Source organism: Odocoileus virginianus, chromosome 23, assembly GCF_023699985.2.
Source record: "Odocoileus virginianus isolate 20LAN1187 ecotype Illinois chromosome 23, Ovbor_1.2, whole genome shotgun sequence".
Taxonomy (NCBI): domain Eukaryota; kingdom Metazoa; phylum Chordata; class Mammalia; order Artiodactyla; family Cervidae; genus Odocoileus; species Odocoileus virginianus.
In genome coordinates this window covers 4014423-4029868 of record NC_069696.1, presented here as the reverse complement: position 1 = coordinate 4029868, position 15446 = coordinate 4014423, and the positions used below count along the sequence as shown (strand labels likewise).

Here is a 15446-nt window from a genome sequence, read left to right as displayed (position 1 = left end):
CTTTTAGCTCCTTTGATCTCTTCCCCCAACCAACCTCTCAGTTGTGAGTCCCTCACCCCTGCTCTCTCTCTCCAGCCAACTCTCCATGTGTCACAGGCCAGGCTGGAGTAGAAACATCTGAATGCGGCCCCCTCCTCCCTGCCTGTTGCCTGCCATCCAGAGGAGGGACTGGTCCCTCTCCCTGAAGGGCACAGCTCAACAACCTGGAGCAAGACCCAGAGTCATGTGTCTCCTTCCTCTTGCCATGCTAGGGTTTCTGCTGCAGGGACCCCATCCACTGAAAGAGTCGGCCCATTCTAAGTATTTCCCAGTCATGCCTGAGCTTCTAGACCCCTTCTCCTAGAACTCCTAGATCTTACCTGATTTCTCCCTCTCTGCTCTTGAAAAATCCAGTTTTAAAACAGCTAGCATCAGGAATTGGAGAAGGCAATGGCACCCCACTCCAGTACTCTTGCCTGGAAAATCCCATGGACGGAGGAGCCTGGTAGGCTGCAGTCCATGGGGTCATACAGAGTCGGACACGACTGAAGTGACTTAGCAGCAGCAGCATCAGGAATTCCCTGGTGGTCCAGTGAGTATGACTCTGAGCTCCCAGTGCAGGGGACGCAGGTTTGTTCCCTGCTTGGGGAACTAAGACATCACATGCTTCGTGGCATGGCCAAATACAATTTTAAATTATTTTTTAATTTAAAAATTAAAAAAAATAAAGGCAGCTCTGGGCCATGGCACGTGTGTGTGTGTGTGTGTGTGTGTGTGTGTGTGTTAGTCGCTCAGTCTTGTCTGACTCTTTGTGATCCCATGGGCTACAGCTCACCAGGCTCCTCTGTCCATGGAATTCTCAGGCAAGAACACTGGAGTGGGTAACCATTCCCTTCTCCAGGATATCTTCCCGATCTAGGGATCAAACCAGAGTCTCTTGCATTGCAGGGGGATTCTTTACCATCTGAGCCACTAGGGAAGCCCTCTATGACACATACCTCATGCTAAAAAAAAAGAAAAAGCTAACATTTATTAAGTGCCTACCAGATACCTTTGCACATATGATGTCATTGAATCCTCCCAACCACCCTAAGGGTTCTCTTGTGGCTCAGCTGGCAAAGAATCCACCTGCAATGCGGGAAACCTGGGTTTGATCCCTGGTCTTCCTTGGGCTTCCCTGGTTGGGAAGATCCCCTGGAGAAGGGAAAGGCTATCCACTCCAGTATTCTGGCCTGGAGAATTCCATGGACTGTATAGTCCACGGGGTTGCAAGGAGTCGGACATGACTGAGCAACTTTCAAAACCACCCTAAGAGCTAAGTGCTAATGTTGTCCCCACTGGACAGATGAGAAAATCGAGGATCCCAAAGCTGCAGTTGCACCAAGGTCACAGAGTTTGTATGTGGCCAAGCCAGGACCTGAACCTGGATTTGAGTTACTCTGTGTGTGCTCTCAGTAGGTCTCCTTTAAAACCCCCTTTTGTATTTTCACAATAAGTGAGATGAGGCTTCCCTGGTTGACTCAGATGGTAAAGAATCTACCTGCAGTGCGGGACACCTGGGTTCGATCCCTGGATTGGGAAGACTGTCTGGAGAAGGGAATGGCTACCCACTCCAGTAGCCTAGCAGGCTGCAGTTCATGCAGAGTGGGACACGACTGAGCAACTAACACTTTCACTTTCAATTAGTGGGAGGAAGAGAGAAATCCCACACCCGGCCTGCTGAGGCGCCTCTGATGTAAATGCTCCCTCCACCTCCCAACCCCGACTCGGGGTCTCCTGTTTGGGTCACACCACCCTGATTTGTCCTGCTTTGTAAATGCTCCTGGTCCCTCCATATGGAAGCCTCCTCCAGCCAAGGCAGCACCTTGCCTTCAGGTAGAATCACTCCAGGGGAGGAGGCTTGGGGACTAGAGTGTTCATGCTGTCCCCTCCCGCCCCCATGTGATAGCTGAGGATACTGAGGCCTGGAGAAGGTAGTGGTTTGTCTCATTCTGGGGGGAGGTCAGCACCAGCACCATCAGGCGGCCTGAGTCCAGAGGACAAGGCACCTTGGTCTCCTCCATCTCCCGTCTGTAGACAGTAAAAGCCTGCACCCTATGTCTCCACCACCTTGACATCCACAGACCCCTTTCTCTGTCCTCCCCTGACCCTTCTCTCAGTTCCAGACCGAAAAACATCGTCCTTCACAGCCAGCTGGCTCCCCTGTTTTTTGTTTTTTTGTTTTTTTTAATATGTACACATTTACTTATTTGGCTGTGCTGGGTCTCAGTTGCAGCATGTGGGATCTAGTCCCCTGACCAAGGATTGAACTTGGGCCCCATGCTTTGGGAGCACAGAGTCTTAGCTGCTGGACCGCCAGGGAAGTCCCTTGCTTTGTTTCTTAATCACTGCAAATGTAATCTCTAAAAATCCCCTTTCTTAAGGCCTCCCAAAGGCAGTAAATTCTTTAAGAATCCCTGATCTGATGCAACTCCTCTCACTACATAGATTAAGATCATTTCCTCTTTTGGAGTCTGATGAAATGCATTTAAAACCCTTTTTGTCATCCATCAGAAACACTTACTGGAATGATAAGTCATTTTCATGGTCGCGTTACGGGTTAAAAGATACATGAATAGGTAAAGATGACCTTTCAGAGGGGAAAACAAAATAGCACAGGCAGTAGTGAAGTTAGAGAAATCTCTAGGCCTTCCCTTCCTGGGAGTGAAAAGAGAACCTCTAAAACATTCAAACAAGTTTTCAGCAAACGGAGCAAAAATTTGTTTCTTCTCCCCAAACTGGGCAAAACTGCATGAATAAAAGCTGATCCTCTTGGTAGCTTTCATTTTCTTGTTCTGAAAGTATTATCTTAGTTATGTTTATTTTTTTTCATGGTTTTTTTTTGGCCATGCCATATGACTCTTGGGATCTCAGTTCCTCAACCAGGGATTAAACCCTGGGCCATGGTGTGAAAATTCAGAACCCTCACCACCAGGCCACCAGGGAACTCCCAAACAGGGAACTCCTATGTTCATTTCTTTAAACAATAAAGCCTAGAGCTTTTATCCTCTAGAAGTATTCCCTTGGACATTTCTCTCTTCAGCCTGGTTGCACGAACCTCCTGCTCAAGGGTCGGGGGAGGCGGGGGACAGGGAAGGGCCCCACCTTCTCACTCTCTGGACCATAGGCCAGACTCTCAGGGGGACAAAGATTGGGGGGACCACACTTCACTTCCTGCACCAACGAATCCCTCCCTTCCTTTGTCCTCTGACACCAGTGGTAGAAGCCACAACAGACGTGGTTCAAATCCCAGCTGTGGCATCGACCAGTCCAGGGACCAGTCATCCATCATCTCCAAGCCTTGTGTATCAGTAACATGAAACAACAGCATTTTATAAGCTTTCCGTGAGAATTAAATCATACCTGTATCTATCGCACACAGCAGGCTCTCAGCACAGGATGGCTAGCATTCTCCTTCCCTCTCGTGGGTGGGGAACACAAAACAGTCACAGAGGGAGCAGGGGCTCTCTATCCAGCTCCAGCATCCAGCAGCCTGTCTGGAGGTGGCTCAGCCTGGCCTGGCTCCTGGGGAAGCCCCCACACAGCCCTCAGGCTGAGCATCCATCATGACCACCCAGGTCACAGGAGAGACCATCTTAGAGGACAGCCAGGCCTGAGCAGGAAGCACATGGGACATTGCTCCAGACACAAGTCCCACGTCCCACAGAGCAGAAGGCAGACCACAGCATAGGATAGAACTTTTCTGATGCCCACTGGAGTTAGGGGGACCGCCCCCACTCAGGGGACCCCCCTAGACAGCATCTGTTCTGTCTCTTGTGCCCCCAGAGTCCAGCAGGGAAGACTCAGGGGGAAGAGCGCACAGAGGGGTAAAGTGACAGGGGGTCTGGGGGTGACCACCGTCTCTGGCTCTGGGACCAAATTCTCTGCCCTCTCCATTGAGGCCACCCTCGGGGATGGAGTCAGTCAAGCTGGGCTCTTCTGTGACAAGCTGGGGACCCTCAGAAGACAGGAGCCCAGATACGGGTGAGCAGCCCCTCCCCATGCCTGCTGCTCTGCAGTTTGCTGCGCCCACAGTGGATGGTGGTCTTCGACCCCCAGGATACCCACCCAGGCTCCACTCCAGGGCAGCACATCGCAGGGGGCGGTCTTCATAGCCCTGGCTCAGGGTGCCGGACCCCAACTCCTGCAAAGGCCTCTGGAATTGAATCTCTGGACTCTGAGGACATTGGACAATTTCCCCTTGGCCTTGCTACTGCTCACTGCCCCCGTGGCCTAAAGATGCGGAGACCCTGGAGCTTGGGGGCTGGGTAGGCTGGGCGCCCATCCTTCCACCCCTACCCCTGCCCCGCCTCCACCCATGCACTGACAGCTGAGGCCTTTTTGTGCTTGTCTGGGGAAGAGCAGGCAATTCTGAAGTCCCAGAATGGGGACGGGTAGGGGGCAGTGTTCTCAGAATGGGGAGGGGGCAGTGTTCCCGGCAGCCTGGGCGCCTGATGTGATGGGTGGAGCAAGCACAGGACTCGGGGCCCCTGAGCCCAGCTGTTTGAAGCCTAAACTGTATTGACTGAGAATACAATTACTCCGTAATCGCTGAGTAAACTCTGGGTGGTCCCCTGATCAGGCCTCTGGCCACTGTGGTGGATGCTGACATGGGGCTCCCCCTGCAACGCCACTGCTGGTCGATGTCCCCTCCTCAGGGGTCCCCAGCAGGGCCCCCAGCCTGGCTGACTGGCAGGTGATGGGAGTGAGGGGGACAGGGAGGGACTGGCCCGGGGTGGGGGGGTGGGGGGGCAGGCTCTCTTGTGACCACGGTGCCCTGAGCAGAAAAGGTAGACTACAGAATCATTTTTTCTTTCATGGGGGGAGATATAAAATCCCAGCCTAGAAAAATAAACCCTGGCAGGTTGCACACTAATACATTGACAGCAGTTAATTCTATATGACCGGGTTCCGTTTTTATTTTCTTCTTTATATTTCTGCATTTTCCACATTTCCAACAACTAGCAAGTATAACTTATAATCAGAGAAAATAGATGTTATTCAGGGTCGAATGCAGTGGCTGGAAGAATCTCTCCCAGGCTCCTGAAGAAAACCCCGGTGGCAGCTCTGTGCAACGCGGCTGCCTGCGGGAGCTCAGGTTGGGCTGACCTTCCAGCCCCAGAACCGGTGGGCAGGGGTCCCTCTGCTGAGACCCTGAACTTCCCTCCACCCCAAGCCATCATCTGCAGGTGGCCACAGGGAACGGAGACAAAATACCGGGATTGCTTACTGCCAGGGCCTGGCGCATTAGGTAACAGTGCCTCTTCCATCCTGGTTGGAGGACACCCAGAGTTCCCCAACCCCTCCCCTCCCCCAGGGCTGGGGCTGGTTCTGCTTCCTGCCCAGGGACCCCCTCCTGAGCGCCCCCCACCTCCTGTCATCACTCTAACAGAAGTCAGTCTTCCTCCTCTGCGGGGGGCTCGCTGCCACCCACAGAGACAAATGGGCTGCTATTTCTCTTTCTCTCTCTAGATGCTGGAAGCTGCTTGTTCCCAGGTTACTGAGCACCCCAAAGGGAGGGGAGCCTGTGGGAAGAAAGGCAGGGCCTGCAATCACTGGCCCATTCAGTCACCCAGAATAAAGCCCCGTCATTAGTGGCAGTGGGGGGACGCGAGGAAGGGGGGCAGAGCCCGGCTCGCCCTCCACTCGGTGTCCTGGAGGCTGATCGCCCTGCTTCCCACCTGGGAAGCGTGGGACGCATGCACGGGGCTGCGTGAACCTAGGCACGAGGATGGGTGGTCCAGCCTCAGAGGCCTTGCTGGCCCCCGTTACCACCCCAGGGCATCCCACCCCCGGCCTCCGATCTTCCCACTTCTGGGAGCATCGCTCTCAGGCACACTCTGGGTCCCAAAAGAGAGGCTCCCTGACTCCACCCCCAAAGCTGCCCCTTGGGGTAGCTGGGCAAGGCTGAGCTCACACCCCCGCCCCCCCAGGACTGGGGCTTTGGGAGGGGGCAAGGGCCTCCCCCGGGCCAGCAGTTCTTCTCTGTACGTCTAATCAAAGGGGCTATGGGCCATTGTCTGCCCCACCACCACCCACATCCCCAGGATGAGCCCATCAGCTCCAGAAACAGACTCCTGCTCAGTCCTACAGCTTGGGAAGGGATGGTTGGTGAGGCGGGGAACAGCACCTCACACTCTGCTGACCCGGATTACTGCTGGCTTGGGCCGGATTCGGAGGAGGGAGGTAAGGGGCCTCGTGGCCAACCCTGCACTCAGAGATCCTGACCCTGAGCTGTGACTGATGGTGTGAGGTCTTCACTGGGCCTCGTGTAGAGACCATCCGGCTTCTCCCTGGAGACCCCGGAGGAGGCCCACCAGCTGAAGCCTTACTGTTGTCCTGTCGCTCCGTCAAGTCCAACTCAGCAGCCCCATGGACTGCAGCACACCAGGCTTCCCTGTCCTCCACTACCTCCCTGAGTTTGCTCAAGTTCGTGTCCGTTAAGTCGGTGGTACCTTGCAACCATCTCATCCTCTGTCTCCCTCTTCTCCTTTTGCCCTCAATCTTTCCCAGCATCAGGTTCTCTTCCAATGAGTCGGCTCACCACATTAGGCGGCCAAAGTATTGGAGCCTTGCTGAGTCGGTGAAAACCTAGACTGAGCGCTGGGGGCAGCCTGGCTCGTCTCGGAGCCCCGCCCGGGGTCTCTTGAGGGTGGCTCAGGGACCTTGGGAGCTCAGCCCAGTGTCTGACCTCAGCACGTCCTTAGGAAAGCTCAGGGGTGGTGGTCAGGTACCCCCTCTGGAGGCTAAAGGGGAGGGAAGGGGAGGGAAGGCCCCGGGCAGAGCTGGGAACAGGCGTGCTGGGTGTCTGATGGGAGGAAACTTATCTGGGCTGGACTTCCCCAGAAACCAAGAACAGACAGACAGACACACAGACTACTGAACGTCCAGGGGCTCTTCCTAGAGAAGCTAAGACACTGACATCAGACGGACTGATGAACAGACAAACAGAAACACACTCCAGGAAACTACAAACCAGACAGACAGGAGAACTGGAACAATTGGGAGCAGAAAGTGACAGTGGTTGACAATCGGGCCACACCTGGGGGCCCCTCCACCGGCCCTGCGCAGAGTGGGGGCCGGGGAGGCAGCAGTGGGCAGAGCTCACAGGCCCTGGGGGACTTAGAGAACCTCCCGCCTCCTCCCAGGGATACTAAGATAAGAGATTTCCTACCATTTTGGAGAAGAAGCCTGTTCCCCTGCCCCTCCCGCCCCCCCTCTCCCAGTCTCCCACCCCCTCCCACCAGGAGTCAGGGCTGCAGGGTGGGGGTGGGGGTGACTGGGAGGGGGCATGGAAGACCCAAGGGACGACTTCTGTCCTTGGGCACCTCCCAGGCACCAGCGTCTTGGGGGCGCTGTGTCATCCGCCCTCACTGGTGCCAGTGCTCGAGTGGCAGCAAGATATGTGGACCAGACTGAGAAGGGCTGATGGGCAGGGGGGGCAGACCAGACAGCCCCTCCCTTCTCCTCCCCATCAAGGAGGACAACTCGGCCATGTGTCTGAGCAGTGACCGCTCATGGGACAGGGCACAGCCCTCCCCGTCCTTCCTCCGGGTCACTAACTCCCTGCCCTCTTTCCTGTCCTCTCCCACTGTCTCGTTCTCTCATTTCTCATCTTCCCTCCAGTTTCCAGGAGGGTCGGTTCTAATGTGGGGGCTCACATGCCCCCCTGGACAGGGAGCCCCTGGGGATCCAGGGGGCCGCTCTCTCCTAAGGTCCTGGGTGCAGAGCTTGGCCCCCAGCCCTCCGGGCATCAGCACAGCACCTGGTCCTCCCCTTGCTTCCATCCCCAGTGTGGTCACCTCTGGGAACAACCATGCCTCCTACAGCCCTGGAGGTGAGCACTGCAAAGTGGGCCCCTAATTTAACCCAGCCCAACCCCCCTGCCACTTCCATTCCTCCCGCCCAGAGTCCTGCCTTTTCCAACCCTCCGACTCCTTCTAAGGGAAAACAAGCAATAACACCTTTCAGGGAAGATTTTCCATTGCCAAGCTCACCAGCTACCACCTCTGATGACTACCCATTATTTTCCTAGGAATAAAGGGGGCAGGATCACGGGGTCTCTGAGGCTTAAACCAGGAAGTGGCCCTTAGTGCAGGTCTGGGCCTGGGTGCTCACAGCCCAGAACCTTCTGCTGCCCTCCCACACAGACCTAAAGCCCATCTGGGCTGCGAGCAGCCCAGAGGCTCAGAGAGATGGTATATCAAGTTATTCTCTACGTAGAACAGCCCTTCTTCGTACAGATGGGGAAACTGGGGCCCAGGGGAGTTAAGGAGCTTGCCCAAGTTCACTCCAACAAGAGGAGACAGGAGATGGGGTCAACTTCACGCCGGAGTCCGAGTGTCCTGACCCCCAGGGAAGTAAAGGACGAGCAAAGGAAAGAGAAAGGTGCTGAACTGAGACGGAAATCTTGGGAGAATGAGAAGAGGACAAAGTGTGAGCAGCACAGAGGGGGCGGCTCCAGGTGGAGACGGAGGGAGAGAGAACTGATGCAGGGAGGAGGAGAGATGGAGGGTTGGGGGGAGGACAATGAGGGGAGGATGCTGGAGGGCAGGGCAGGATGGGGGAAGAGAGAGGGCGGGTGAATGACCCAGGACAGGCAAGGAGGAGAGCCTGTAAAAATTATCAAGAAAAATGCAAGTCTTGAGTAAGAAAGGCAGGATGGATCCTGTTATTGGTTGAGCACCTTCGGGTGCCAGACAACCCACCACTAAGACATACAGATAGAATCAAGTTAATTTCCCCTGATGTTTAAACAGGTGAGCTTATGGCTGTTTAGTGGGGACGAGCATAGGTCTGGGATTGGAACAGTAGAGTATAATGACCTAAAAGTCAGCAATGGCTCATCTGGGGTCTGGAGGAAGGAAGGAAAGATGGAAACACGAGGAAGGAGGTAAAAACAAATAAACAAAATGCGAGGCTAGGAAGGAAGAAGTTGAATGGGGCCCTGGTGTGCGCTCAGCTCGGGGTGGAGGATGGTGGGGTGGGGAGGGGAGGACGCGCAGCGGCTCTTCCCACCTGTGGGGGCCCAGGTCGGAGCAGGCGGGCTTCTGCTCGGCATCGGCAGCTGGACAGCAGAACTGGTGCAGCACGGTCTCATTCCTGAGGGCAGAGCAGAGGGAGAAGGTCAGCGCCCTCTGACCACAAGGCGCCTCTGCCCAGCATCCTGCCCCCCGGGGGAACTCCGAGGTCCCAAACGCTGCCCGAGGAGGACATGCGTCAGTGCAGACACCACCTCCTGCTCGCAGCCCTCCCACCTCTTTCTACCGCAGCCCCCTGGTCCCCGCAGGAGGCTCCTCCACGTGGATGTACCATCTATTCAGCTCTGACTTTTGTCACGATCACAGTTAGTCCTCCAGAGCCCTGCCGCCCACTAAGGTCCAGCCAGCAAGGCAGAACTAGGTCTATTCATCCAAGATGCACAGAATTGCATGCAGTGAACATTTTTGGCTAATCATATGCAAAGATGCAAAGCACTCATAGAGGCTCAGATGGTAAAGAATCTACCTGCAATGTGGGAGGCCCAGGTTCGATCCCTGGGTCAGGAAGATCCCCTGGAGGAGGAAATGGAAACCCACTCCAGTATCCCTGCGTGGAGAATCCCATGGACAGAGGAGCCTGGTGAGCTACAGTCCATGGGGTCGCAAAGAGGCGGACACGATTGAGCACCTGAGCACATAGACGATGTCTCGATTTACTGAGGCTCAGTTTCTTGTGCGTGTCTCAGCACAGAGGGAATTCAGAAAATTCAAAAAGGAGGCATATCCTCCTGAAAGAGGAGAAGCTGGGATTCTTCTGGAAGAGGACCCCATTTCTTATTTCAAAAGAGCTAGGAAGTGGAGAAGAGAGTGGCGGTACTGCCAGGGGAAGGTCAGAGACCAGAGAGGCCAGCTGGCTGGAGGGAGAGGAAGCACCAAACGCCAAGAGCTAACGAGGCCGTCGCCCGGCCAGGCCCCGAACCGGGGAGGCTGCTGAACCACGACCTCCCGGATGTGTATTCAGACTCAGGACTCCATTGCTCAGCCATAAACACGGCTGAATAGTCGAAGGGACTGATGAGATGTGCAATCCTGCAGCGGGTGAAATGGCAGAGGATGGACAGACACAGGGACGCCCAGCAGGAGAACCAAGAAAGAAAAGCCAACAACTTTGAGAAACAAGAACAAGTTATAGGGACTTCCCTGGTGGTCCAATGATTAGGAATCCACCTGCCAGTGCAGGGAACACGGGTTCAATTCCCGGTCCGGGAAGATTCCACATGCCGTGGAGCAACTAAGCCTATGAACCACAACTCCTGAGACTGTGTTCTAGAGCCTGCAAACCATTATCACTGAGCCCACGTGCCACAACTCCTGAAGCCCGAGCGCCCTAGAGACCATGCTCTATGCTCCACAGCGAGAGAGGCCACAATAAGAAGCCCGTGTACCGCGACTAGAGAGTGGCCTCTGCTCGCTGCAACTAGAGAAAAGCCCACACAGCAACAAAGACGCGGTGAAGCCATAACTAAATAAATAAACAAACAAGTTATAGGACTTTCACTGTGTGCTTTCAAGACTTAAAGCTGCTCAAATTAAGAAAATTTGGTGTTGGCATAAGGACAGACATACAGATTGGTTGTACCAAATGCAGAGGCTAGAAATAGACTCAAATATCAACTGATTCTTGGTACAGTGATTTGTAGTAAAAGTACCAAGATAATTCAGTAAGGGATAATAACTTTTTTAACAGATGGTGCTGAAACAGTTGAATATCAATATGCAGGAAAATGGACTTCAATCCATATCTTACACCATAGATACATGAATTAATACAAACTGGATCATAGACCTAAAGTAACAGATGTAATAATTTTATAAACAGACCTAATGACTTTATTTTTCCAGTAGTCATGTATGGATGTGAGAGTTGGACTATAAAGAAAGCTGAGCACCGAAGAATTGATGCTTTTGAACTGTGGTGTTGGAGAAGACTCTTGAGAGTTCCTTGGACTGCAAGGAGATGCAACTAGTTTATCCTAAAGGAGATCAGTCCTGAATACTCATTGGAAGGACTGATGCTGAAACTCCAATACTTTGGCCACCTGATGTGAAGAACTGACTCATTGGAAAAGACCCTGATGCTGAGAAAGATTGAAGGCGAGAGGAGAAGGGGATAGGAGGATGAGATGGTTGGATGGCATCACCGACTCAATGCACATGAGTTTGAGTGGACTCCGGGAGTTAGTGATGGACAGGGAGGCCTGGCATGCTGCAGTCCTTGGGGTCACGAAGAGTCGGACACGACTGAGCAACTGAACTGAACTGAATGATTTTATAAATAAAATTATAAAACTTTTCAGAGAACACATTAAAAAAAATCTGACTTAGAGGACACAGAGATCTCTTATGTAGGATACAAAAAGCATGAACCATGGAGGAAATAAGTTGATAAATTAGACATCATTGAAATAAAAAGAAATTTTCTGTTTTGAAAGACACTATTAAGAAAAGTGAATTCTTATAACTTAGTAATTAGGGGCTTCCCTGGTGGCTCAGTGGTAAAGAATCTGCCTGTCAATGCAGGAGATAAGAGGTTGGTTCCTAGTCTGAGAAGATTCTGTACGTCTTGGGGCAACTAAGCCCATGCACCACAACAATTGAGCCTGTGCCCTAGAGCCCAGGAACCACAACATGAGAAACCCACTTGCTGCAACTGGAAAGTAGCTCCTCTCATCACAACTGGAGAAAAGAAATGAAGACCCAGCATGGCCAGAAATAAATAAATAATTAAATGTAAAAAAATAAGACAAACAACTTCATAGAGAAGTATACTAAAGATTTGAATAGATACTTCACCAAAGAAAACATACTAATGACATCACTAGTCATTAGGGAGATGCGAATGAAAATCAAAACGAGACAGCACTGCACGCCCACGAGAAGGACTAAGTTCAAAAGTCTGACAACACCAAGTGTTGAGGAGACTGTGGAGCACCTGGGATGCTCACACTTCTGGTGGGAATGTAAAATGGCACAACTCTTGGGAAAGGACTCTGGCCATTTCTGATAAAGTTAACACACACACTGACTATTTGCTCCTGTCACTGCATGCCTAGGGCTTCCCTGCTGGCTCAGACAGTAAAGAAACTTCCTGCAATTGCAGGAGACCCTGGTTTGATCCCTCGGTCAGGAAGATCCCCTGGAGAAGGGAATGGGTACCCACTCCAGTATTCTTGTCTGGAAAACTCCAAGGACAGAGGAGCCTGGCGGATTACAGAGTGAAGAGCTGCAAAGGGGTCGGACATGACTGAATGGCTAACACTAATGGCATGCTTAGGTATTTACCCCAGATAAATAAAAATACATATTGACATGAACCTCTTCGCGGCTGCAAATGTCCCCAGGGTAAGAAGCTGTCAACTCTACACATACACCGTCAGGTGATCTTGGACAAGTTTGCCAAGAAGGCACAACGGGGAAAAGATCATCTCTTCAACAAATGGTATGGGGAATGTTTAACACCCTCATGCAGAATAATGAATTTGGACCCATATCTTGCACTGTACACAAAATCAGCTCAAAATGGATGAGAGACTTAAGCATAAGACCTAGGGGGAAAGCTTTATGACATTGGTCTTGGCAATGACTTCATGGATATGACACCAAAACCACAGTCAACAAAAGTAAAAATAGGCAAGTGGGACTACATTAAACCAAAAAAACTCCCACAGTGCAAAAAAAAAAAAAAAAATCAACAGAGTGAAAAGGCCACCTACAGAACAGGAGAAAATAGTTGCAAACCATATGTCTGATAAGCAGTTAATTTCCAAAATACAGAAAGAACTCCTACAACTCAATAGCAACAAAACCTAGTAACTCAATTAAAAGTGGGCTAAAAACTTGAACAAACATTTTTCCAGAGAAGACATGCAAATGGCCCACAGGTATATCAAAAGATGCTCGAGGTAACTACCAAGGAAATGCAAATCAAAACTACAAGGGGCTGTTACCTCACACGTGGTAGGATGTTTATTCTAAAAATATATATATAATAACGACAAAGACTACAAACACTGGGGAAAATGTGGAGAAATTAAAACCCTTGTACACAGTTGGTAGGAATGAAAAAAATGGTGCTATAAAAAACAGTATGGAGGTTTCTCAAAATATTAAAAATAGAACTACCACATGATCCAGAAATCTCCCTTCTGGGTATTTATCCAAAAGAATTGAAATCAGGATCTCGAAGAGATATTAGCACTCCAATAATCAGTGCTGCCCTGGAGGAGGAAATGGCAACCACCCCAGTATTCTTGCCTGGAGAGTTCCACGGACAGAGGGGCCTGGTGGGCTACAGTCCACGGGGTCTCACAGAGTCAGACAGGACTGAGCGCACACAGCACATTATTCAGTGCGGCACTGTTCACAAAAGCCAGGGTTCACACACAACCTAAGAGACAGATGGACAAATAAAGACAATGCTTTCTATACAAGTGGAATCTATTCAGCCTTTAAAAAGAAGGTAATTCCGGGAATTCCCTGGCAATCCATTGGTTAGGACTCCACACTCTCACTGCCAAGGATTCAGGTTCAATCTTTGGTTGGGAAACTAAGAGCCCACAAATGGCATGCTGTGGCCGAAAGAAAAATAAATAAATAAAAATGGGAACAACAAAAAAAGAAGGAAACTCTGCTGTATCTGACTACATGGATGAACCTTAAAGACATGCTAAGCAAAATAAGCCAGTCACAAAAAGACAAATACTGCATGATCCCACTTATATGAATGAGGATCCTAAAATAGTCAAACTCACAGAATTAGAGACTAGAATAGTGGTTGTCAGGGATGGGGGAGGGGAGGGGACAAAAGGGAAATTGCTGGTCAACAGACATAAAGTTTCAGTCGTGCAAGATGAATTTTTCCTAGAGGCCTGATGCACAGCGTTGTGCCAATAGCTACAGTGTACACCCAGGAATCTGTTAAGCGAGTGGATCTTGCACCACAATCAAATAAAATACGTAAAAAGGTTAAATATCCATGTAAGTGTTTCGGTTCAAACATTCATTTCTCGAGTTGTGTGACTAACAGGAGGGTTTCCACGGACTTCCCTGGCACTCTGGTGGTTAAGACTTGGAGATCCCAATGCAGGGGGCACAGGTTTGATCCCTGGTTGGGGAACTAACATCCCACATGCCGTGCAACCAAATAAAATAAAAAAGTGATTTCCCCTTTGTGAGCCTCTGTGCCCTGGTCAGAGGAGTAGGAGTGGGATAGAGTTGGCCCAGAGTTAATTCAAGGAGAGTAAACACCCATGCACACCAAGCCTTAGTAAGTTGACTAAATGATGCATCCTGCGCACATGTGTTCTAAATGTATATAGAGGCAGTATTTTTAGAAAAAAGGGAGAGAGACTCGTGTTAAAAAAAGAAAACCGGCAACCCTAAGTGTCCATGAACTAGTAAACGGATAAGCAGATTGTAGCATATCTATACAATGGAATACTATTCAGCAGTAAAAAGGAATAAGCTTATGCATAAAGGCAACAAGTGGATGAATTTCAAAAAAGGCTTACAGTAAGTGAAGGACAGCAGACACAAAAGTTAACACACACACTGCATGATTCCATGCGAATGAGGTTCTAGAAAAGGCAAATCCGTAGTGACAGGAAGCAGATCAGTTTCAGTGACACGGAAGCAGGGAGATTCAAGCTGAAGGGAACAAGAAGTCATTGGGTGGTGGAGATGTTCTGTCACTTGAGAAGTAGCTACATAGCGGTAGACATTTGTCAAAAATCACAACCTACACATTTAAATATGGGAGGATTTTATTTCATGTAACTTTATCTTAATATGGCTGATTTTTTTAAGACCAAAATATTTTCTTCCCCTTCTCACTTCTTGATACTTCATCAAGGGTCTTGAGAATAATTTCTAAGTTTCCTCCTCCCATTGCCCCCGGGTCACCTAATTATTAAACACCCCCCTGCCCTCACACAGCAGGAAAAAACACCAACTTTTTCATTCTCTGCAACTGTTAGATTGGATTTTCAGAGACCAGATGGCTTGCAGCTGAGCCAAAGGAGGCCAGGGGGCCAGAAAGCAGGACAATGAGAAAGTTGGGGGTGGGGGTGGTTGAGCCAGGAAAACGCTGGCCGGGGGCCTACAGCGGGGGCGGGGGGCAGGGGAATGCTCCAAGAAGTGTAGCAGCGACAGCGCGGGAGCTGATGATGGAGACCCAGGCCCCTCTCCACACGCTGGCCCTGGGCCAGCACTGTAAACCATGCTCACCTTGTAAATCTGCCAAGTCACTGCAAACCAGGTTCTTATCCCTGCCCTGTGCATCTGACTGAGTTGTAGGGATTCAGTAAGACTTAAATGCAAAACTGCACTGGGAGAAACCTAATAAGCCCAGCATAGACGCACGAACATGACTCTGCTGTGCTAAGACGC

The 15446-nt window shown here is 51.0% G+C and overlaps 1 protein-coding gene across 9 annotated transcripts in view; it reads right to left on the bottom strand.

Moving 5' to 3' along the window:
• Positions 1-15446, bottom strand: part of IQSEC3 (IQ motif and Sec7 domain ArfGEF 3) — an 87739-nt gene that overhangs the window by 49192 nt on the left and 23101 nt on the right. For 8 of the 9 annotated variants that reach the window (XM_070453185.1, XM_070453186.1, XM_070453188.1 and 5 more), the window contains exon 2: positions 9037-9120. The exons of the other annotated variant lie outside the window; for it this stretch is intronic. In XM_070453185.1, the coding sequence (XP_070309286.1) occupies positions 9037-9120 (84 nt within the window). The remainder of the gene's footprint in view (positions 1-9036; positions 9121-15446) is intronic. 9 annotated transcript variants of the gene reach the window in all.